At 41.3% G+C, this 26,377-nt stretch overlaps 1 protein-coding gene across 1 annotated transcript in view; it reads right to left on the bottom strand.

Moving 5' to 3' along the window:
* Nucleotides 1-26,377, bottom strand: part of LOC125452340 (dynein axonemal heavy chain 8-like) — a 1,165,100-nt gene that overhangs the window by 516,845 nt on the left and 621,878 nt on the right. Inside the window, exons 36-38 of the mRNA XM_059645122.1 lie at nucleotides 23,362-23,475; nucleotides 17,804-17,866; nucleotides 6,554-6,654 (exon numbers count right to left, since the gene is read on the bottom strand). Coding sequence (XP_059501105.1) covers nucleotides 6,554-6,654; nucleotides 17,804-17,866; nucleotides 23,362-23,475 — 278 coding nt within the window. The remainder of the gene's footprint in view (nucleotides 1-6,553; nucleotides 6,655-17,803; nucleotides 17,867-23,361; nucleotides 23,476-26,377) is intronic.

The raw sequence follows: 26,377 nt of genomic DNA, 5'->3' as shown, positions 1-26,377 counted from the left end.
CCTCCAGTGGGGTGTCACCATGAGAAACACATTCCCCTCCCCTTCTCGTCAGCCTTCCTCAGGGGCTTTTCCCTCCAGGACACCTTGGTCTACTCTTCTACTCCCAACATTTCTGCACACCCACTTTGCACCATCCCGTGCAGTTGCAGAAGGTGTAACACCTGCACATTTACCTCCTTCCTCCTCACTATCCAAGGACCCAAATACACCTTCCAGGTGTCTCTGCTGAAGGGTCTAGGCCTGAAACGTCAGCTTTTGTGGTCCTGAGATGCTGCTTGGCCTACTGTGTTCATCCAGCTTCACACTTGGTTATCTTCACTCAATTGAGTCTACTATATTCGCTGCTCACAAAGTGGTCTGCTCTAAAGTGGGGAAACAGAACACAGATTGTGCCTTCACATTGTAGAACACTACCTTCTGTCTGCAAAAATGATCCTGAGTTTCCTGTTGTTTGCCGCTTGACACGCTATCATGTTCTCTAGCCAATATCTCTGTTACAGCTTGGCACTAGCTGGAAGAACAGCATTTCATTTCCACTTGTGGACAATGCAGCCTTCAGGACTCAATATGGAGTTCAATAATCTTCAGGCCTAAGCACCTTCTTCCATGTCCTGACGCCACCCAAAAAATGAGGCCCTGACATCTCATGGTCTGCTATCACAACCAATCCATTTTCAGCTACGAATGATCCCCATTAGCAGCTATTGATTCTTCCAGGATGATCATTATTCATTACTCTGTCTGCCCAACTGCTATTCTCTCTCAGAGATAGTAGGAACTGTAGATGCTGGAGAATCTGATATAACAAGGTGTAGAGCTGGATGAACACAGCAGGCCAGGCAGCAACGGAGGAGCAGAAAAGCTGTCGTTTCAGGCCATAGACCCTTCTTCAGAGACTTCACAAGCTTCAAAATTTCCCCCTCCCCCACTGCATCCCAAAACCAGCCCAGCTCGTCCTCATCCCTATGCATCCCAAAACCAGCCCAGCTCATCCCCGCCTCCCTAACCTGTTCTTCCTCTCAACTATCCCCTCCTCCCACCTCAAGCCACACCTCCATTTCCCACCTACTAACCTCATTCCGCCTCCTTGACCTGTCCGTCCTCCCTGGATTGACCTATCCCCTCCCCACCTCCCCACCTATACTCTCCTCTCCACCTATCTTCTCCTCTATCCATCTTCGGTCCGCCTCCCCCTCTCTCCCTATTTATTTCAGAACCCCCTCCCCATCTCCCTCTCTGATGAAGGGTCTCGGCCCGAAATGTCAGCTTTTGTGCTCCTAAGATGCTGCTTGGCCTGCTGTGTTCATCCAGCTTCACACAGTACTGCAGACGTTGATTACCAAACAGCTCCAACATAATCTCCCTGCTTTTATAATCTATGCCACATCTGATAAAGGCAAGTATCATGTATACTTTCTTAATTAATCTATTAAACAATCCTGCCACTTTCAGGGATCTTTGGTCAAGCACCCAAAGATTTCTTTGTTTCTCCAAGCTTACTAGTGTCCTCTCATTCATTCAGCACCCCCTTGTCTTATTATATCTTCCAAGATGCATCACTTCATACTTATCAAAAATAAATCCATCTACCGCTGATCTGCCTATTTGATCAATCTGCCTATAACCTTCAGTAGTCTCAGGTTTTCTTCTAAACAAACAAATATCCAGCCAATCAGGGTCTAGGCCCAAAATGTCAGCTTTTGTGCTCCTAAGATGCTGCTTGGCCTACTTTGTTCATCCAGCTCCACACTTTGTTATCCAGCCAATCTTCATGTCTTCTGAAAATTTATTCAGTAGACCCCAGTAACATTTTCTTGTGCATGATTTACATATATCATACATAATAAAGGACCCAGCATTGATCTGTGTGGTATGTCCACTATGTCCTTTTTGGTTTTTAAGATCTCAGTTTATTTTCTGGCATAATGACACTGCATTAGCTGTCCTCCAGTCCTCTGACACCCCTCCTGCAGACAAAGAGGATTTAAAAATTTATGTGAATGCCCTTGCAACCTCCTCCCTTGATGCACCTCATCTGGCTATGGCGGTTTATCCATTGTCAAGCTTGTTAAAACTGCTGATACTTCTTCTCTCTCAATACTAATTTATTCAAGTGTATCGCAGTCCCTGACTTCTATCCATGCACTGTCCTTCTCTATTGTGAATACAGATACAAAGTACTCAGTAAAACCCCAGTTATATCTTTGGATACACACATACTACTTATTGGTCAAAATGATTCCTACTCTGTCTTCTTTACTTTCACTTGAAATTTACTTATAAAATGCTTTCAGCTGTTCCTTTTTGTTGCCTGTCAGTGTTTTCTCATTTCTCTTCTTTGCTCTCCTAATAAGTAACATAGAATTTCTGTTGTTTTGATTTCTCAGAATCTGTCGTAATCATCATTTTCCTTCCTTATTCAATCTTGTCCATTCCTTAACATCCAAGGCTCTCTGGATTTCTTGGTTCCAATCTTCATTTTTACAGAAACATGTTGGACATGCATTCTCACTATTTGAATATGTCCCACAGTTCTAATGTGTATTTTCCTGAAAGTAGCAGGCTTGATCTTGTTTTATTGAAATCGGTCTACCCCCAATTCCGAACATTTATTTCTGTTCATCTTTTTCCCTTTTCCAGAATTACGTTAAATCAAACTGAATTATAGACACTATCACCAAAAAGCTGCCCTCACTGCCACATCTAGCACTTGCCCAGCTTCATTTGCTAAATTTCAATCCAACACTGCTCTGATTGAACTATGTACAGACTTAAAAGAGTCACCTGGACACATTTTAAAAATTCTGTCCCCTCTAAGCCTTTCATAAATTGTCTCTCCTTGTTAATATTGAGGAGGTCAAAATCCTCTTATTATTACCCTATTAGCTTTGCTGATCTGAGTTTTGCCTACATATCTGTCTTTCTATTTCTACTTGACTGTTTGGAGTATAACGCCAGCCAAATGATCGCCTTTTGTTTTTAAGCTCTCCCCAGAGAAATCTTATGAGACATTATCCCAATTACTGTAGTAATTGACTCCTTGATCAATGTTGCGACACAACCTCCTCTTTTATAGGACCCCCAACCTGTCTGAAGATTTCATACCCTGGAATATTGAGCCACCAGTTGTGTCATTTCCTAAGCCATGTCTCTGAGATAGCAATGCTATCACACCCCCATGCATTAATCAACATCCTCAGCCCATCTGCCTCACTTACAAGACTCCTTGCATTAAAGTGTCATCCAGCACTGCCTCATTTCCTTGACCCTAACTTTACTGCATTTGCACTGACTTCTAGACTCATTTAGTTGATCTTCTGCATTTGTTTGCACAAGTAGCCCTCTGTATCTTCTTTCTGCATCCCATCCTCCTACTAAAACAGGTTAAACTCCCACTAAACACACAAGCAAAGCTCCTCATAAGGATGTGGGTCCTGTTCTCCCCAGATATTTGCCATTGTACAGTCTTACCTTCCCCTGAATCAGCCCCAGAAACCTAGAAAAAGCCCCTCCCCCTCCTCCTCCTCCTTCAACTCTTCAGTATTCTTCTGTTCAGACAGCTGTTCTGATACCTGCCAGCATATGGAATCAGGAGAAATCCAGAGATTGCCATCTTTGAGATCACATACTTCAATCTACTAACTTTCCTCCATAAATTCTTGTTGGAGGGGCTAATTTCTTTTTCTACACACATTTTTGGTCCCGATGTGAGCCACTGACCATTTGTCATTTCCCTTCAGAATGTCCTGCAGCCATTCAGCAAAAACCATGGTCACAGGGAGGCAATATGGCATCCTGGTGTCACGTCTGCAGCCTCAGAAATGTCGTCTGTACTCCTCATTTTTGAATCACCCACCCAATATTGTTCTGCCTGTCTTTCTGGTCCCTGCTTGTGTATCCAGAGTCTGGCTGCACTCCCCAGAGAACCATCATCTTCTTTATTTTCCAACACAGAATATCTGTTCTTGAGTGAGACGCAATCCTGAGGCTTCTTTGACTATCTGCCCATGTCCATCCTTCTGACTGATAGTCACTGATTTCCTCTCTATTTGTTTTTCATTCATGAGAAACGGGTATCACCAGCTGGACTGGCATTTATTGCCCATCCCTTACTGCTAGAAGGCATTTGAGAGATAATCACTTTGCTATCTTTTCTTTGTTCATTCATTGGATGATGGCATCAGAGTTTTTTAGATAGCATTTATTGTTCATCCCTAATTGCCCAGAGGGCATTTGAGAGTCAACCTCATTGCTGTGGGTCTGGAGTCACATGTAGCCCAGACCAAGTAAGGAAGGCAGTTTCACAAAAGGACATTAGTGAACTAGGTGGAGTTTTCTGATAATCGTCAATCGTTATCACTAGATTCTTAATTCCAGATTTTTTAATTGAATTCAAATTCCACCATATGCCATTGGGGGGATTCAAACCCTGAATGTTATCTTGGCCTCTGGATTAACAGTCCAGCAATAACTTCACTTGGCCATTGCCTCCCCTAGTATCTGAAGTCACATACAGGCCAGGACAAGTAAGAATGGCAGGAATCCTTTCCTAAAGGACATTAGTGAACCAGATGAATTTTTCTTGATAATCAACAACGGTTTCATGGTCATAAATAAACTCTTATTTCCAGACTTTGATTGAATTCAAATTCCACCATCTGCCATGGCACAATTTGAACCCAGGACCCCAGAAGATTGCCTGGGTCTCTGGATTAATAGTCCAGTGATAACACCACTAGGCCACTGTCTACCCGAATACCTAACTTCACTTCAGTAAGCTGCAGAGTGATCACGTCTAAAAATGTACTGTTCGTTTAACAGATAGCCTCATGGATGCACTGCAGTGCCTCTAGCTGACGCTCAAGTTCCAAAGCCTTCAAAACAATGGCACTTTCTGCATCCAGACTGCCAGGTGCCTTTAACATTTCCAAATACTACAGATCGTGTAACATGCAGGACTGAGTTCCTGAGCCATACTTAAGTTTTAGTCTTAAATTTACTTCCTTTACCTTAACTTCAATCTCCTTCCCTTACCCTACTTTAGTTTATTTATATTAGAACATATGGAGCATAGAGCAATACAACACAGTACAGACCATTTGGCCCATGATGTTGTGCTGACCTTTATCCTACTAAGATTAAACTACCCTACATTTTACTATCCTCCATGTCCCTATCCAAGAGTCATTTGAAAGTCTCTAAAGTATCTGACTCTACTACCATTGCCGGCAGCACATTCCTCACACCCACCACTCTGTGTATAAAGAACCTAATTCTGACATCTCCCTTATACCTTCCATCCAATCACCTTAAAATTATGCCTCCTCGTAACGGTCATTTCTGCCCTGGGGAAAAAGTCTCTGGCTATCCATTCAAACTATGCCTTTCATCATCTTGTACGTCTCTATCAAGTCAACTCTCATCCTTCTTCACTCCTATGAAAAAAGCCCTCGTTCCCTCAGGGTTTTATAGAGCTGCAGCATAATTTCACCGCTCTTAAACTCAATTCCTCTGCTGTTGAAAGCCAACACACCATACGCCTTCTTTACAAGTCTACAAACCTGGGTAGCAACTTTGAGGGATCTATGGACATGGACCCCTAGATCCTTCTGTTCCTCCACACTGCCAAGAATCCTGCCATTAACCCTGTATTCTGCATTCAAATTCAATCTTCCAAAATGAATTACTTCACACTTTTCTGGGTTGAATTCCATCTGTCACTTCTTTGCCCAGCTCTGCATCCTGTCAATGTCCTGTTGCTACCTACAACAGCCCTCCACACTATCCACAACTCCACCACCCTTCATGTCACTGGCAAACTTACTAACCCAACTTTCCACTTCCTCATCCAAGTCTTTTATAAAGATCACAAAGAGCAGAGGTCTCAGAATAGATCCCTGTGGAACACCACTTGTTACTGAGCTCCAGATTGAATACATTCCATCTGCTACAACCCTCTGTCTTCTATTGGACAGCCAGTCTGGTATCCAGACAGCCTAATTTTCCTGAATCTCATTCTTCCTTACATTCTGAATAAGCCTACCATGTGGAACCTTATCAAATGCCTTGCTAAAATCCATATACACCATATTTCAACATATTATTTTAAAATATTGGCCCTAGATTTCATTTACTTTTGGTGTTTCTGAATTAATTCTTCTTTCTAAAACAATACAATTTTCTAACTCACTGCAATTTACAGGTAGTCCCTAACAGCAGTTTGTTACCCGCCAATGAATTTATAGATTTTCTGTGATGTCATTCTTGTTTTTCTAAAGTCAATGCAGGCTGGTTCCCGGTTCTGCTTCTGTTTCTTCCAGGTAAGTTGTGGAGGCATTGAACATTGGATCTGATTTATACTCTCCCGATGCATACTGCTCCCGCTCAGGTTTGATGTCTCTGCTGCTCCCAAAGGAATTGCTTGCCACAGAAGAAATTAATCCAATTCCTGCTTGTTGTCCATAGATCTTTCCATATTCAAATGTCAGAGTCACTACATTTGGATTCAGGACATAAATTCACTCACAGCTATCTCACATGAAATACAACTTACTTATTTTTCTGCAGTATTTCATAATCTTGAACTGGCAATCCAAATAAACGCTCTCCAGAAGAGTATGTCACAAACTTTCGCCATAAGTCATCAAACCAACTCTGAAAGGTATGTTATTAAATGAGAATTAGTGGCTGTGTTACTGATTCTTAGCATTCTAATCGTATATTACATTCCTTTCTCCTATCTGCAATTTTTAAAAATTTATTTTGCTCCTAAGCAAGTCTAATTTTCTGACGGGAGCTGCAGGTAGTCCAGACCATTCAGTCCTTCAACTCTATTCTATCACTGAAGAAGGTTACATTTGATTGTATCTTGACTTTATCTATCCAACTCAGGTCGAGGGAGCTATTAATAAAGCAGATTGTATTCTGCATTTAATTAATAGAGTAATAGAGTCATAGAGTTGTACAGCATCGAAACCGACCCTTCAGTCCAACCCGTCCATGCTGACCTGATATCCTAAATTAATCTAGACCCATTTGCTAGAATCTGGCTGAAATCTGTCTAAGCCCTTCCTATTCATATACTCACTTAGATGTCTTCTAAATTTTGTTATTGAACCAGCCACCACTTCCTCTGGCAGCTTGTTCCATACACGCACCATCCTCTGTGTGAAAAAGTTGCCCCTTAGGTCCATTTTAGATCTTTCTCCTCTCACATTAAAGGTACGTCCTCTGTTTTGGGCTCCACACCCTGGGGAAAAGACCTGGCTATTCACCCTATCCATGCCCCTCCTGATTTTATAAGGTCACCTCTCAGCCTCCACTGCTCCAGTGAAAATAGCCCCAGCCTACTTAGCCTCTTCCTCTAGCTAAAACCCTCCAACTCTGGCAACATTCTTGTAAATCTTTTCTGAACGCTTTCAAGTGCCAAAACATCCTTCCTATAGCGGGGAGAACAGAATTGCATGCAACATTCCAAAGGTGCCCTAACCAAAGTCCTATACATCTGCAACATGACCTCCCAACTCATAAATTCAATGCAGTGATCAATCAAGGTAAGCTTACCAAATGCCTTCTTCACTATCATATCTCCTGAGACCCCACTTTTAAAGAACTATGAACTTGCACTCCAAGGCCTCTTTGTTCAGGCATTTGATACTAGAGCAAGGAGGTTGTGCAGAACATATACAGGACAGTAGTTAGACAGACGAGCATCTGCCAGAAAGGTCATGTCCAAATAGTTTCCTGCAACAATAAATCTTGGATACGACAAGGGGACAAGTAATATTGGATCTAGTAATGAGCAGTAAGCATGTTTAATTAGTGACCTAAACATTCATGAACATTTGTCAAATAGTCAGTATAACATGATTAAGTTTCATATAGCATTCGTAAGTGACAAACAAAAAACAGATTCTAGAATTTTAGATTTAAGTCATGCAGGCTTTAAAAGAATGAGGCAGAAACTGTCCACAGTAAACTGGGAAACTTTGCTAATAAGTAAAACAACCAACGAACTGTGAAAGATGTTCAAAGAAACATTTATCCAGAAGCAGTTTATACCCATGTAAAAGTCCCAACTCATAAAAAATACAGCCATGGATAGATTAGGAGGCAAGGGACAGCATAAAATTAAAAGAAATTGCCAATAAAAATGCAAAGAACAGTACAGATCCCACAGAATGGGAGAAATGCAAAGATCAACAAAGGGCCACAGGGTGCTTTGTAAGAGCAGATAATACGGATTATGAAAGGAAATCTGCAAGGGACATGAAAGACAAGAAGAAGAGATTTTATAGTTGTAGAAAGGAAAAGTGGCTGGGTTAAGAGCACTATTGGCCAAGTGAAGGCTGAGAGTGGGGATATTGTCAAGCCCACAGGGAAATGGCAGATATGCTGGATGATTATTCTGTTTCAGTATTCACATCAGGAAAGGAGGATCGCTTGTCAGATGTCTCAAAGAAATTAAGAGAGGGACATGGTCTAAATAAAATTAGCTGAAGTAAATCATCAGTAATGGGGAAATTAATGAAACTGAAGAATGACAAATCCCCAGGACCTGATGATTCCCATTCATGGATATTAAAGTAGGTAGGACAGCACATTGCCGGTGCCCTAGCCATAATCTTTCAGAGTTCCCTGGATTCAGGAATTGTACCTCTGGGTTGGAAATATGGTCATGCCACTCTGTTCTTTAAGAAGGGCGACAGAAGGAAACCAGGGAATTATAGACAAGTTAGCCCGACATCTGTGGTGGGGAAATTGTTGGAGTCTATAATCAAGGATAGGATAACTGATTACCTCAAAAAAATTTGGTTAATCAGTAAGAGTCATCATGCATTCATAAGGATAGATTATACTTGACAAACCTCATTGAGTTTTTTGAACCGGTGACAAAGATGGTAGCCACAGGTAAGTCACTGAATATTGTTTATATGAAATTCCTGAAGGCTTGTGATAAAGTATGGAAAATTCCACAATTTACCTAACTTTCTGGCGCAGATGTATAGAAAACACTGACCAGGTTTTTCTACTGAACAAGAATCATTATTCAGTACAAGTAAAAGACTTCAACTACGGGTAAACAGTTATAAACTGCTGGCATGTAACACTACTAATTAAAACTCTAATTCTTTCAAAAGGCACTTTTTATACACACAAAAACAGACAAACAAACAGAACAAAATGGGTTATTACGAAGAGGAACAAAAATAACTGGGAAGATAGTTTAGTAGTTCTTGCTTTCTGGTGCTGTTGTTGAGATGATCTTTACGATTTTTCAGGTTGTTAGCATGTTGCTTCAGTTGTCTTATTCAGATGCTTTCACTGGTTGGTGTGAGATACAGGTGTCTGGCTATTTCTTAAAAAGTCTCTGACTTATTGTTATGAATTGTGTAGAGTAATCATGATTAGAAGGCAAGAAGCTAGAATTTGTCCATAAATAAACAATAAGGGAGAGGAGTGCGTGGTTCCTTTAAGAAGTAAAGCACTTTTTTAAGCTGAGCGATTTATACAGAAAAAGAAGTGTCTGCATGTAGCTGAAAATGTACAGCCAGTTTTGAAATTGAAACATGTATCTGTTGGCTATGTGATTGGAAATCTTAGGCTTGTTTCGATGTTTTGGCAAACAGCTGGAATCAGCCAATTAATTTAAACCAAACACTTAGTGATTGAAACCCAATTGAATATAAATCTGAGATAATGGGCACTGCAGATGCTGGAGATTCCAAGATAATAAAATGTGAGGCTGGATGAACACAGCAGGCCCAGCAGCATCTCAGGAGCACAAAAGCTGACGTTTCGGGCCTAGACCCTTCATCAGAGAGGGGGATGGGGGGAGGGAACTGGAATAAATAGGGAGAGAGGGGGAGGCGGACCGAAGATGGAGAGTAAAGAAGATAGGTGGAGAGTGTAGGTGGGGAGGTAGGGAGGGGATAGGTCAGTCCAGGGAAGACGGACAGGTCAAGGAGGTGGGATGAGGTTAGTAGGTAGCGGGGGGTGCGGCTTGGGGTGGGAGGAAGGGATGGGTGAGAGGAAGAACCGGTTAGGGAGGCAGAGACAGGTTGGACTGGTTTTGGGATGCAGTGGGTGGGGGGGAAGAGCTGGGCTGGTTGTGTGGTGCAGTGGGGGGAGGGGACGAACTGGGCTGTTTGAGGGATGCAGTGGGGGATGTATGTAAATCTGATGATATTGATAACCTTAGACCAATGTTTTGTAAGAAAACTGGTATGTCATCCAAGGCATATAAGGAGAAGGTTTTTGAAAATCAGTGTGATAGTGAACCACCAACCAAGAAATAAGCATCTAGCTCTCACAAGAAATTACTAAACTCTCTAGGAACATACCATCTACCCATAAAAGTTTCGATAACAAATCTTGAGCTTTGAACAAATTGAGCTACAAATCTTCTCAAAACTCGCCAGGTATGATAACACTTCTAGCTGAGAGTCATCACAGTAGACTTCACAGAGAAAACATCCTTGACATTTGGATCAGCGGAAGAATGGCATTTATATCAAGAACAGCAGAAGACAGATGTGTAGACTTTGACAGACTAAGCTTTGTTTTCTTATTACTTTGGTTTATATAAGTAGGACTTATGTTTATTAGAACAGCATACCAGTAGAATTCAGTTCATTTAGGGAATAGGTAATAGTTAAGGGGGAATTGTACAGATTGTTAATAATTCTGTTAATTTGTTCACTGTTAGGGTTAAAAGAATAAATTATTACTTGTACTCACAAAGTGAATACCAGGAATTTTCTTTAATTTAACTTCCCCTTCTCTGTAATTTTATCATTTAAAAGTTAAGGTTTACAGCAACTGTCACAAGAAAAATAAACTGGCTTTCTTCAGTCAGAGTGTGAGTTTTGACTGCTGAGCACATAGACTGCTCCTGAGCTGGATAAGAATCAAACTTTTTCCCCCTGTCTCTCTGTTACTTTTTTCCCAGCTCTAGGCTATTCAGTCACCTCAAAATCAACTATAAAGTTGTTGGCAGACAGAAAGAGCTCTATCCTTCATAAGTGGTCACTGGTCCAATAGACAATCAACTTCTTCTTGCCAGGACGAACTGCATCTGTAAACTCCTGGGCGGCTCAGTGGTTAGCACTGCAGCCTCACAGCGGCAGGGACCCGGGTTTGATTCCAGCCTCGGGTAACTATCTGTGCAGAGTTTGCACATTCTCCCGTGTCTTCGTGGGTTTCCTTCGAGTGTTCTGGTTTCCTCTCAAAGATGAGCAGGCTAGGTGGATCAGCCATGCTAAATTGCCCGTAGTGTTCAGGGGTGTGTGAATTATAGAACATAGAACATAACAGCACAGTACAGGCCCATCGGCCCTCAATGTTGTGCTGGCCTGTCATACCGATCTCAAGCCCATCTAACCTATGCTATTCCATGTACGTCCATATGCTTATCCAATGACGACTTAAATGTACCTAAAGTTGGCGAATCTACTACCGTTGCAGGCAAAGCGTTCCATTCCCTTACTACACTCTGAGTAGAGAAACTACCTCTGACATCTGTCCTATATCTTTCATCCCTCAATTTAAAGCTATGTCACCCTTGTGCTCGCCGTCACCATCCTAGGAAAAAGGCTCTCCCTATCCACCCTATCTAACCCTCTGATTATTTTATATGTCTCAATTAAGTCACCTCTCAACCTTCTTCTCTGTAATGAAAACAGCCTCAAGTCCCTCAGCCTTTCCTCGTAAGACCTTCCCTCCATACCAGGCAACATCCTAGTAAATCTCCTCTGCACGCTTTCCAAAGCTTCCACATCCTTCTTATAATGTGGTGACCAGAACTGTACACAATACTCCAAGTGCGGCCGCACCAGAGTTTTGTACAGCTTCACCATAACCTCTTGGTTCTAGCACTCGATCCCTCTATTAATAAAAGCTAAAACACTGTATGCCTTCTTAACAGCCCTGTCAACCTGGGTGGCAACTTTCAAGGATCTGTGTACATGGACACCGAGATCTCTCTGCTCATCTACACTACTAAGAATCTTACCATTAGCTCAGTACTTTCCCTTCTAGTTACTCCTACCAAAGTGCATCACCTCACACTCGTTTGCATTAAACTCCATTTGCCACCTCTCAGCCCAGCTCTGCAGCTTATCTATGTCTCTCTGCAACCTACAGCATCCTTCGTCGCTATCCACAACTCCACCGACCTTAGTGTCGTCTGCAAATTTACTAACCCATCCTTCTATGCCCTCATCCAGGTCATTTATAAAAATGACAAACAGCAGTGGACCCAACACCAATCCTTGCCGTACACCACTAGTAACTGGTCTCCAGGATGAACGTTTCCCATCAACTACCACCCTCTGTCTTCTTTCAGCAAGCCAATTTCTGATCCAAACTGCTATGTCTCCCACAATTCCATTCCTCCACATTTTGTACAATAGCCTATTATGGGGAACCTTATCAAACGCCTTGCTGAAATCCATATACACCACATCAACCGGTTTACTCTCATCTACCTGCTTGGTTACCTTATCAAAGAACTCAATAAGGTTTGTGAGGCACAACCTTCCCTTCTCAAAACCGTGTTGACTATCCCTAATCAATTTATTCTTTTCTAGATGATTATAAATCCTATCCCTTCTCACCTTTTCCAACACTTTACCAACAACTGAGGTAAGGCTCACTGGTCTATAATTACCAGGGCTGTCTCTACTCCCCTTCTTGAACAGGGGAACCACATTTGCTATCCTCCAGTCGTCTGGCACTATTCCTGTAGACAATGACGAGTTAAAGATCAATGCCAAAGGCTCGGCAATCTCCTCCCTGGTTTCCCAGAGGATCCTAGGATAAATCCCATCCGGCCCAGGGGACATATCTATCTTCACCCTCTGTAGGATTTCTAATACCTCTTCCTTGTGAACCTCAATCCCACCTAGTCTAGTAGCCTGTATCTCAGTATTCTCCTCGGCGACACTGTCATTTTCTGGAGTGAATACTGTTGAAAAATATTCATTTAGCGCTTCCCCTATCTCATCTGACTCAACACACAACTTACCACTACTATCCTTGATTGGCCCTAATCTTACTTGCGTTATTCTTTTATTCCTTAAGTACCTATAGAAAGCCTTAGGGTTTCCCCGATCCTATCCGCCAACAACTTCTCATGTCTCCTCCTGGCTCTTCTGAGCTCTCTCCTTAGGTCTTTCCTGGCTACTTTGTAGCCCTCAAGCGCCCTAACTGAGCCTTCACATCTCATCCTAACATAAGCCTTCTTCTTCCTCTTGACCAGAGATTCCAACTCCTTCGTAAACCACGGCTCCCGCACTCTACAGCTTCCTTCCTGCCTGACAGGTACATACTTATCTAGGACACACAGGAGCTTTTCCTTGAATAAGCTCCACATTTCTAATGTGCCCATGCCCCGCAATTTCCTTCCCTATCCTATGCTCCCTAAATCTTGCCTAATCTCATTGTAATTGCCTTTTCCCCAGCTATAGCTCTTGCCCAGTGGTATACACCTATCCCTTTCCATCACTGAAGTAAACATAACAGAATTGTGATCGCTACCACCAAAGTGCTCACCTACTTCCAAAGCTAACACCTGTCCAGGCTCATTACCCAGTACCAAATCTAATGTGGCTTCGCCCCTTGTTGGCCTGTCTACATACTGTGTCAGGAAGCCCTCCTGCACACACTAGGGGGAAGGGTCTGGGTAGGATGCTCCAAGGGGCGGTGTGGACTTCTTGGGCCGAAGGGCCTGTTTCCACACTGTAGGGAATCTAATCTAATCCTTGGTTCCAAAGTATCTGCAATTCAAACTTCAGTTACTGTGACACAATGCCTCCAATAAGCATTAGGTTACCAGCTTTCATAATGTAAGATACCCTTTCAAATATTGGTTTGTGAACTCTTTCTCACTTCAGTTTGCATGTTTTGAAATACAAAATGAAAATATGTGGTCTTTACAGCGGGATGAAAGAGAGGGTTGCAAAGCGAAGAGAAGGGGAGGAGAACAAGGGGGCTGGAAAAGATGAAGAGGTTTCAAGGGAGAGGAACAACTGTTGGTGTCGGAGTTGGCTCCAAATGGGAGAGAAAAGAAGAAGGCTTCAAATTGTTGAGAAGGAGGTTGTTGCAAACACTTAAGATGAGCGTACCTATTAGAGGGTGGAGAGCAAACTGCAAAGGGGAATAGCAGGGGTCTAGATAAGGTGGTTGGTAGAAGGGGACTATGATTACAAAAGAGGGATATAGAGGCTGTAACTACAGGGGTGAGGATATTGGTTTTAGAAATTAGGGTGCAAGTCTGAAGAGGAAGAAAGGAATTTCAAAAGATAGAGAACAATTTAAAACCTGCCAAAAAGGAATACTTAGTTAACTAGGAGTCAGGAAAACATGAAATTACTGGCTTAATTCATTCCTTGAGATTAACATGTGATCTCTATCTTAAGTTTGCATATGTTCATGAGTTACAATAAGAGGAAGAAATGTAATGGATTCTACTGTAATGACCACTGTTTCAACTGTTAAATTTAAATTTGGAATCAAGTATAAAGAGTACTTAGTTGCTTTGTTTAATCTTTTCAACACTGTGTATATGTGATAGAATTGTATTAACAGTGAGTTACTGATCTTCAGGAAGTGTTTAATATAAAGTCTATCTCGTATACAAGCGTGAAGCAGTCATTTCATTAAAAAAAAATTGTTGGTAAGGTATTCCTGTTGCTTTGTGCCAACTGGTGTAGAGTGATGTCCAGGAAATGAATGAATTCTGGGTGTATTGTGGCTTTAATCAACGAGGACAAGAATGTATCCTTCCTGTACATGAATGAAACAATGAACTACATAATTGCATCATCTAATAAATCAGTAATGATTTTAGAATGATTAAGCAGCCCTTTGAAATGAAAACATGTAGTTCTAGAAGATCAAAAATTCATCCTGGAGAAAATCTTGAACCCTCAATGTAAAAACTTTAGAAATCAATGTGGACAATTACCAAGATAACAAGGTGTAGATGAACACAGCACGCCAAGCAGCATCATAGAACATAGAACATAGAACAATACAGCACAGAACGGGCTCTCGATGTTGTGCCGACCTATGAACGAATCTAAGCCCCTCCCCCTACACTATCCCATCATCATCCATATGGAGCAGGAAAGCTGACGTTTCAGGTCTGGGCTCTTCTTCAGAATGGCAGGATAGGAAAGGGAAATTGACAAGCAAGGCACAAGAAATTTATGCTTCACTGTCAAAGGAGGTTCTCAGGGTTATGAACTTGTAAAGAAAGCTATATTTTTTATTGGCTCTCCTAACTACTTTATATGGACCACAATGAATTTTGCTTTCGGGGTCAATCTAGCAATGACAATAAAACCAATACTTTATCTTCCTTGAAATGTCCAAGGGAGACAAGGGAGTCAGTAACTAGGGCATTTGAGACTTATACCTGTTCTGAAAAACCATTTAATCAACTGTTAGTAGATTGTATAGGGCAATTATTGAAAATGAAAACAAGACATCAGTATATGGTTATAATTATGGATATGACGACCTGATTCCCAGAATCTATTCCTTCAAAGATTATTACAGGTATGTAATAAAAAAGAAGTTATTTCAGTTTTATGCTTGTTATGGATTAGTAGTTGAGATACAGTCAGATGAAGGTGCTAACTTTATGTCTTAAGTTTTCCAGGAAATGATTGGAAGTTTGGGCATAAAACAATTGAAGTCAACAGTGTATCATATGCGAACACAGGGAGCTTTGGAGAAGTATCATCAGATGCTCAAGAGCATGTCTAAGACATACCCCTTACTCCTCATTAAGGAATTCCCACAGGATTGGAGCAAATGGTAAGATTTCTTACTATTTACTAACAAAGATTCCCCAAATAAACCAAGATAATAAAGTGTGAAGCTGGATGAACACAGCAGGCCAAGCAGCATCTCAGGAGCACAAAAGCTGACGTTTCGGGCCTAGACCCTTCATCAGAGGTCTAGGCCCGAAACATCAGCTTTTGTGCTCCTGAGATGCTGCTTGGCCTGCTGTGTTCATCCAGCTTCACACTTTATTATCTTGGATTCTCCAGCATCTACAGTTCCCATTATCACTTCCCCAAATAAACCACCTGGTCCAGTTCATTTGAAATGATTTATGTTTATATGATCGAATTCCATTAAAATTGATGAGGGAGAATTTCTTGAACCAAAAACCTGAATCCTCACTGTTGAATTATGACTCCATATTTCTCAAAAGACACACAGGAGCATGTAGGTTAGCGTAGGGACATTCAAAAGCCTCACAGGCAAAAATGAAAGAATAGGCAGGTAAATATTTAGTAACTAGGACATTTCAAGGAATATAAAGTATTGGTATTATTGCCTTTTCTAGATTAACCCCTGAAAGCAAAATTCAGTGTGGTCCATATAAAGTAGTTAGGAGAGCTAATAAACAATATAGTTTTCTCATAATCCTGAGAGCTTTCTTTGACAGTGAAGCATAAATTTCTGTGCCTTGCTTGTCAACTTACCTTGCATGCTCAATTTCCAGTCACTTTTTTTTTTCCAAATTCACTTGTTTAACCATTTTCTAAAGTGGAATGAGCAGGCCTCCATATCATTTTTCTCAAATTTTGATAGGGCCTGAGCAAACTTGAACATTTCTTTACTGGATTTCAAATTATGACACAGATTATTCCCAACAGGCGCTGCATGAATATCTGCCATCTTCTGTTTTAAATGTATATTTCTAGGCTTTTATTCTCCTGTTTATCTTCCTCTTGGCTTCTAATTCTAGTCTTTTTATTGCCATCATTTTGTCTAACTGCTCAGGTTGCTTTCACTGTAACTGAACTTTATCTGTTTCCACCATTTCACTCCTCGGAGTCCCGGGACCCTCTTATATTCCCTATAAATCCAAGTACCATTTTGGTGCCTCTATTATTTCTGCCTTCTGATTCTGCCAGGCAATGTTTTGTCTAATTTACCTGTCAAGTCAATCCATAATTTTTGAAATATTCCTTAAACCTGCCGCCTGCAGGAACTCCTTTGCTATTTCCAGTGCCATGTCTTAAATACTATATATAACGTGGTATTTTCCTTCACCAACTATTTACTGACAATATACTGAAATATTTGTTGCCTCTGTTAAGTCTATCTATCCGAAACAAGAGACCTGAAATTTTTTATCATGACTTACTGGAGTAGCATTTTCGAAATTAAGCCTTCTTCCTCCTGGAGTCATCACAGAATTTAGTTTTTTCAAAAAAAAACAAAACTCACTAATTTATCTGTCTTCTCGATCAGGTTGACAGAAAGCAAGGACCAGGTTTCTACAGTTAACAGATTACTATTTAGTACAAGTAAACAGAATCAAGCTCCAGGTAAACAATTATCAACCATCACCATTTAACTCTACCAACTAAAACTCTAATCCCTTTATAAACTCCCCCTTACTCTCACACACACAAAGACAGACACAGATAGGGAAAACTATGATGGAGGGAAAATGAGGCAGTCAGTTCAGTGAGATTAACTGAAGACAATAAATGCTGGAAATCACAGCGAGTCAGGCGGCTTCCATGGGGAGAGAGCAAGCTAATATTTTGAGTCGAGATGACCCTTCATGTACTTTAAATCCTTTTAACAATTCTAAAAAGCACAAAAATTAATGATTTCCTCAGCGTCCTGATGCACAACTTCAATCATACATCCAATCTTTGAGTATGTGGAAATTAGAAAGAAATTAGAAGATTTGGCCAAGATTTTTTTCTCCCATCATAATTTCTCTTAATTAATTAATTAATACATTGTTCTGAAAATTTATTGTTACCTGAAAGATCTGTAATCTGGTGCTGGCTTCTGCAGGTGGAATACCTGCAACCATTGGGCCTTCCTAAAACAAGATAATATAACACAAAGTTCACTGAATTGTCTGCACACAGAGAAACAACAATGGATTTATTTAATAGAATCTCAAGTTAGAACATAGAACATAGAACAGTGCAGCACAGAACAGGCCCTTCAGCCCACGACGTTGTGCCGACCATTGATCCTCATGTATGCACCCTCAAATTTCCGTGACCATATACATGTCCAGCAGTCTCTTAAATGTCCCCAATGACCTTGCTTCCACAACTGCTGCTGGCAACGCATTCCATGCTCTCACAAGTCTCTGTGTAAAGAACCCACCTCTGACAACCCCTCTATACTTTCCTCCAACCAGCTTAAAACTATGACCCCTCGTGTTAGCTATTTCTGCCCTGGGAAATAGTCGCTGGCTATCAACTCTATCTATGCCTCTCATTATCTTGTATACTTCAATTAGGTCCCCTCTCCTCCTCCTTTTCTCCAATGAAAAATGTCTGAGCTCAGTCAACCTCTCTTCATAAGATAAGCCCTCCAGTCCAGGCAGCATCCTGGTAAACCTCCTCTGAACCCTCTCCAAAGCATCCACATCTTTCCTATAATTGGGCGACCAGAACTGGACGCAGTATTCCAAATGCGGTCTAACCAAAGTTTTATAGAGCTGCAACAAGATCTTATGACTCTTAAACTCAATCCCCCTGCTAATGAAAGCCAAAACACCATATGCTTTCTTAACAACCCTGTCCACTTGGGTGGCCATTTTAAGGGATCTATGTATCTGCACACCAAGATCCCTCTGTTCCTCCACACTGCCAAGATTTCTATCCTTAATCCTGTACTCAGCTTTCAAATTTGACCTTCCAAAATGCATCACCTCGCATTTATCCAGGTTGAACGCCATCTGCCACCTCTCAGCCCATCTCTGCATCCTGTCAATGTCCCGCTGCAGCCTACAACAGCCCTCTATACTGTCAACGACCCCTCCAACCTTCGTGCCGTCTGCAAACTTGCTGACCCATCCTTCAATCCCCTCATCCAAGTCATTAATAAAAATTACAAACAGTAGAGGCCCAAAGACAGAGCCCTGTGGAACCCCACTCACCACTGACTTCCAGGCAGAATATTTTCCCTCTACTACCACTCGCTGTCTTCTGTTGGCCAGCCAATTCTGTATCCAGGCAGCTAAGTTCCCCTGTATCCCATTCCTCCTGACCTTCTGAACGAGCCTACCATGGGGAACCTTATCAAATGCCTTGCTGAAGTCCATATACACCACATCCACAGCTCGACCCTTATCAACTTTTCTAGTCACATCCTCAAAGAACTCGATAAGGTTTATGAGGCATGACCTGCCCCTCACAAAGCCATGTTGACTGCATTTAATCAAGCCATGCTCTTCCAGATGGTCGTAAATCCTATCCCTCAGAATCCTTTCTAACACCTTGCAGACGACAGACGTGAGACTTAATGGTCTGTAATTGCTGGGGATTTCCCTATTTACTTTCTTGAAGAGAGGAATTACATTTGCCTCTCTCCAGTCCTCAGGTACGACTCCAGTGGAGAGCGAGGATGCAAAGATCGCCGCAAGTGGCGAAGCAATTGCATTTCTCGCTTCCCAAAGCAGCCGAGGACAAATCTGGTCCGGGCCTGGCGACTTGTCAATCTTAATGTTTGACAAAATTTTCAGCACATCAGCTTCCTCTATCTCTATCTCTATCCATTCCAGCATGCACACCTGCTCTTCAAAGGTTTCATTCACTACAAAGTTCGTTTCTTTCGTAAAGGCAGAAGCAAAAAACTCATGTAGGGCTTCCCCTACCTCCTCAGACTCCGCACACAAGTTCCCTATGCTATCCCTGATCGGCCCTACTCTTTCTTTGACCATCCTCTTATTCCTCACATAAGTGTAAAATGCCTTTGTCTTCTCCCTAATCCGTTCTGCCAAGCCTTTCTCGTGCCCCCTCCTGGCTCTCCTCAGACCATTTTTGAGCTCCTTCCTCACCTGCCTGTAATCCTCTGGAGCTGAGCTTGATCCTAGCTTCCTCCACCTTATGTAAGCTACCTTCTTCCTTTTGACGAGAAGCTCCACCGCTCTCATCATCCAAGGTTCCTTTATCTTATCCCTTCTTGCCTGTCTCGGAGGGACATATTTATTCATCACTCGCAACAACTGTTCCTTAAACAGTCTCCACATGTCTACAGTGCCTTTACCATGGAACAATTGCTCCCAGTCCATGCTTCCTAACTCATGTCTAATCGCATCATAATTTCCTCTTTCCCAATTAAATATCCTCCTATTTTGCCTAATCAAAAGATACAAAAATGTTACCATTATCAACCAAGGCTGAAATGAACACTTAAGAGCGGGAAATATACAAGTTAGCAAATTCCCTTACAAGTGAATATTTTTATTTGGGTAATAAAGTTACTAATTATTAGGAAGTAATTCTTTTGGTTTTAAACTTATCAGCCATCACCGTGGTCCCTCAATCCAAGGGTTACAGTTACCTGGCACATCTTGCAGGGCTTCATGTGACTTAACTGCCAAAACTAGACAATCACATTGTGGGACATTTCACACGATAATGGGATCCAGAGAACAGGATTTGCTTTCTTCTATTTCCTTCTCTGCTGCTTCTGACTACTAATTAATGCATTTAGATTCAAACTTTGTTGTAACATGATCGAAAAAATATTGATATTTGAATAATTGGTAGCAAACTCCTTCCAATCATTAATGTTAATGCTGTCCCTCTTCAAGGAAAGCTTCAGATTGTCCTTGCAGCATTTTCTTTATCCTCCCTTTGTTCTTTGGCCATCTGAGAGATTGGAAAACACAAGTTTTGAATGAGTTCATATGGAGCTGCTTTCAAGGAATATACTAGTGTTTGTATGATAGTCTTTCCCTTGAATATAGGTGTACAACAGAGGTAGCTGGTGGACTTTATGTAGCAGTTTTATGGATTGCCGATACTCTAAGTTTACCAGAATACAGGATGTGATGACAGCAACTGATCAGTACTCCAGAGTATTTATTGACTTGCAGAATGCTGTGTTAAAAAAAAATCACTGGCTGAGGAGTTCATAGAATGCTGAGCTGGCTTCACTGTTTTGGTGTAGGATCTCCATGTCAACGGTGGCCTATTGAGAGAGATGGCTGACAATGCTAATAAGAAGTGTTCAACATATTCAGGGCTTCTTGACATTGTTCTTAACATTTTTCTTGGATCTGCCTGGCAACAACAGACCTTTTAGAGGAAGGTTAATTCCTCTGTGGCATGGTTAATGTCACAGTGGGAAATTGTTCTTAGTTGAGACATCATCTTCCAAATCATCTTTTAAACCCTTCTTCCACAAAATTTCTGGGGAAAGGCTTCAAGATGGTTCACCAACTTCCTGAATAAGTACAGAGTTTCTTTCGAGGATGTCCAAGGTCAATGCATGACAAACTCCTTCTCTGAGATTTTCCTTCTCTTGTCTCCGTCATTAGTGGTTATGTTGTCATTGTTTCATCCTGAAGATCAGGATTAGCAGTCTATCCAGCTATTGGCTTCATTTTTATTCTTGCGAAACAAAGATACTCCATTAGTTTCAAACAGTGAAATTTGTAGTTTAGTCAAGCTATGATTTTGGTAATTGGAAATTCACAATCATGGTGCCCCAACAGATCTGGACTCTGATCCACATCTGTGGTCACTTTTCCAATTTGGAGACATCATAAGCCATAAAAGGGTGGCAATGTGGCTGCATCGTGGCTCAGTGGTTAGCGAAGCTGCCTCACAGGGCCGAGGATCTAGGTTCAATTCCACCCTTGGGCGACTATCTGTGTGGAGCTTGCATATCCTGCCTATGTTTGTGCTGGTTTCCTCCGGGTGCTCTGGTTTCCTCCAACAGTCCAAAGCTTGGGGTTATGGGAGAAGGTGTGAGTCTGGATGGGTTGCTCTTCAGAGACTGGGTGCATACTCAATGGACTGAGTGGCCTGTGTCCATACTTGTAGGAATTCTGAATGAGAAGAAGCTAGCTCAGCGAGCAGTCAACATCCTAAGCCATAAGCCCAGCTACAGATCTTTGTCAAAACTTTAAAGGGATTCTATAGTTCTATATATTTCAGTTTGAACCTGTATGTGTAGTTTGCCCTGTAATGTTCTGCTTTCTGTTATTCTCTTCAGAAGGTGTTATGAATATGGTTAATTTGGAGTACTCGTCTCAACAAATTTGCCAGATGTATGTCTTTTCAGAAAAGAGATGAACAGAATTGTTTTCTCTCAGAGACTTGTGTGACTTAGGAACTCTCTGTTTCAGAAAATAGTGGGAGTGGAGTAACTGAATATTTTTAAGGTGAAGGCGAAGATAAATACATTTTTAATACTCAGTGGAATTCAGATTGAGCAGGTGTAGATGGGAATGAAGAATATGAAATACAAACAAATCAGCTTTTTTTATTTATTATTGTCATATGTACTAAGATGCAGTTAAAAGTATTGCTTTCGGTGCTAACCAGATAAATTATACCTTACATAAGTACATCAGTGTAATAGAACAGAATGCAGAATAAAGTGTCGCAGCTACAGAAGAAGTGCAGAGAAGATCAACCGTAACATACGAGAGGTCCATTCATAAGTGTGATAACAGCAGAGAAGAAACTGTTCTTAAATCTGGTGGTATTATCAAACTTCTTTTTCTTCTGCCCAATGGAAGAAGGTAGAAGAATTTATAACTGGGGTGGGAGGGGTCTTTGATCATTTTGGCTACTTTCTCAAGACAGCAGGAAGTGTAGACAGAGTCAGTAGAAAGAAGGCTGGTATTCATGATAGACTGGTTTGCATTCATAACTCTGTAATTTCTTCCGGTCTTGGGCACAGCAGTTGCCATACCAAGTTGTGATGCATCCGAATAGGATGCTTTCTATGGAGGAATGGAGGAGCAGCGTCAATTTACTGAATGACCTACTTCTACTCCAAATACATAGGTTTGTGTATCAATGTTCCTTTATTTCTGGTGCATTGCTCTATCACTGATTGCTGTGCCTGCAGGTGTTAGCCTTCACATTCTGGAATTCCATGTATTCAGATCTGTGCCTGTCCACCCTTAAGGACAACGCTTAAAACCCATCTGATCAAATCCTTTGACTTAATATCCATTCACGTGTCTGAGTGTCACACTTTGTTTTCCAATGTCCTGTGATGAAGCACATCAGGATGTTTGGTTGCAATAAAGACAATATACAATTATGACACACTCTTCCAACATGAACTACTACAAGTATTGGAGGCAAAAAGAAGCCATTCTTCATCCATCCATTTAATTCCCACTTCAACATTTCAAATTTCATTTTACATTTTAATCCCATCTCTCAAATTCCTAAACTTTTATCTGCCCAGTAGGGTGTGAATTATGTTTTAAAATTAAGACAAATTGATTGCTGACCCAGTAGATAGAGAAAAGAGTGGCATGCTAAGACTACATTAATCCAGTTTATAACATTCAGATGGTTAAATATTGACTTTTACAGAAAAGCTTACCCTTTCATATTGTCGTCCATATTTGAGCACTTCCTTCTGGAAAACATCTACCGACTCCAGCAGGTTAGCCTTAAATTTGGGCTGGACTTGGACCAATTCATCCTGTACATTTCTCTGTTAAGGCAAGCAATTATGCCAAGGTGTCAAAGATAAGTCCTGCAAGGGTTTCATGTCAAGTTAATCCGAGGTAGTTAAAAATAAACTACCAGTTCAAAAGCTCAGTGAAATGGAGTAATAAGTTTTGCTGTAAAAACTGTAAAAAATCTATTGATTAATATGGCTAAATAGCATCTAATCTAAGATTATTGACTAGAAACCTTGGGCTGGACCTTAGATTAGTTTTTGGCTAGTTCTGAGTTGAGTTGAGATTTTTGAAGGTTTTTCACCATGAGATCTTGCAAGTCACTTGCCGCATTAATTATCTATGGTGTCTCTCACATTCAATTCTTTTCTATCATACCATTTGCCATTCTTGGAACATTTTGTCACTTAGCTGATATCCATCTAAAGACCTGATCCTGACAAGCATTGGCATTTCGATTGCCATCACAAACCAGCCAACTGAGCTAACCAGTCCTCTGAGGGACACAATGGCCTAGTGGTACGATCGCTGGACTGTTAATCCAGAGACCCAGATAATGTTCTAGGGACCTGGCTTTGAATCCTGCCATAGCATATGGTGGAATTTGAATTCATTATATATCTCGAATTAAGAGTCTAACAATGATTATGAATCTATTGCCAATTTTGGGAAAAACCATCTGGTTCACTCATGTCTTTTAGGGAAGGAAATCTGCCATCCTTACCTGGTCTGGCCTACATGTGACTCCAGAACCACAGCAATGTGGTTGACTCATAACTGCTTTCTGGGCAATTAGCGATGGGCAATAAATGCTAGCCTACCCAGCAATGCCCTCATCCCGTGAATTAATAAAACAAAAGGAAAAAATAAAGCTTAGATAGGGTTACGGTTAATGTGACATCATTGCCCCTCATCCTTCAGCATCCTATTCTTTCCGTATAATAAAGTGTGAAGCTGGATGAACACAGCAGGCCAAGCAGCATCTCTCAGGAGCACGATGCTGCTTGGCCTGCTGTGTTCATCCAGCTTCACACTTTATTATCTTGGGTTCTCCAGCATCTGCAGTTCCCATTATTTCTGATACTATTCTTTCGGTAGCCTGTTTGTGCAAAAGTGCTAATGTGAATGAGGTGGTCAGCAATGTCTGGGGCAGGGAGAAGTGTAGCACATGGTATTAAAAAAATACCTTGCAAGAACTGTGACAAACACTACATTGGACAAACAGGCAGAAAGCTGGCCACCAGGATGCATGAACATCAACTAGCCACAAAACGACATGACCCACTATCACTAGTATCCTTACATACAGATGAGGAAGGACACCACTTTGATTGGGACAACACATCCATCCTAGGACAAGCCAGACAGAGACATGCACGAGAATTCCTAGAAGCATGGCATTCCAACCAGAACTCCATCAACAAACACATTGATTTGGAGCCAATCTACCATCCCCTGAGAAAAAGAACAGGAAATGACATCACCAATGCAGGAAATTACATCACCAACCCAAGGAAACCTAAACAGATAAATAGAAAGCGGGACATAACACCAGCGCTTTGTCGGAGGCTCACTGATGATGTTACCTAGAATGGTGACGAAACGTCTGAAAACTAACCTTCCAGCTCAGCGAGCAAACTCACATCCAGAAACTCAACCTGAGCTACAAATCTTCTCAAAACTCGCCAATAATACTGGATCTTGTAATGGGTAATAAGGCTGATTTAATAAACACCTTCAAATTAAAAGATCCATCAAAAAATAATGATCATATCATGAGAGAAGTTAGTATTTAGAGATAGCAAGACCTGCAGATGCTGGAGTCAGAGACAATACAGTGTTGAGGTGGAGGAACACAGCAGGCCAGGCAGCATCAGAAGAGCAGGAAAGTTGACGTTTTGGGTTGGGACGACTCTTCATAAAATTTAGTTTGAGTGTGAAAACTTAGGTTGGAAATGACTGTGTTTAAAACTATTAAAGGGCATTGCAGTGAAATGAGAGTAGAATCAGCTAAAGTGGACTGGGGAGATGGATTAGCAGGAAAGACAGTAAGCAAGCAGTGGCAGAAATTTAAGGAGGTAATTGATGTCTCTCAGCAAAAATATATCCCAGTGAGGAGAAAAATGTCTAAGACAGGGATAAACCAGCCATGCCTGAGAGTATAAAGTTGAGTGGATAAAGGGGAAGTAGTTAATGTTTTGTCCCTAGGTTTCCAGAAGGTATATGATACGGTGTCACATAAAAGCTCTTGGTATTGAGATAAACATATTGGCATGGTTAGAAGATTGGTTAGCCAACAGGAAGCAGAGAGTGGGAATAAATGGGTCTTTTTCAGGCTGGAAGCATTTCACAAGAGATGGGCCACAAGGATCAGTGTCTCAACCTTGTTTGATATACAGCAATAGTTTAGATGAAATTACCAAAAGTGGTTGCTAAATTTCTGATGGCTGAAAGAAATGTTCATTAGCAAGTTGTGAAAAGAACATAAAGAGCCTGCAAAAGGATTTACTTGGGCAAAGATTTGGCAAATAAACCATAACATGGGAAACTGTGAAGCTGTCCATTCTAGAAGAAAGGATAAAAACACTTATAATCTAAATGGTGACAGTTTGCAGAGCTCTGAGATGCAGATAGATCTTGATGATATTAAGAGGTGTATTTTGACTTTTTTTAAAGGGAGGCTTTAAGGCAGGGGTGGCATGCAGTCTACATAGAACCAGCACTTGGATTTTTCTTTTGAAATTTGAAACAACAGAAGCAGTCTGAATAGATGTGGTCAAGTTCCCACAGAATCAGGAATTTTCAGTAGCAGTTGTTGCTGAAGTCTCATCAGGGTTTGGGAGCAGCAGTACATCTCTTCCTGTTATACCCTCTCTCAGGATTTTCTCTTTATGCTTCTTCCTCATGCTGCTGGAGTTGCATGTGAGACAATCT

The sequence above is a fragment of the Stegostoma tigrinum genome, chromosome 4 (assembly GCF_030684315.1).
Source record: "Stegostoma tigrinum isolate sSteTig4 chromosome 4, sSteTig4.hap1, whole genome shotgun sequence".
Lineage (NCBI taxonomy): Eukaryota > Metazoa > Chordata > Chondrichthyes > Orectolobiformes > Stegostomatidae > Stegostoma > Stegostoma tigrinum.
Note: the sequence above shows the minus strand (reverse complement) of the source record. Positions and strands in the feature narration are given on the sequence as shown.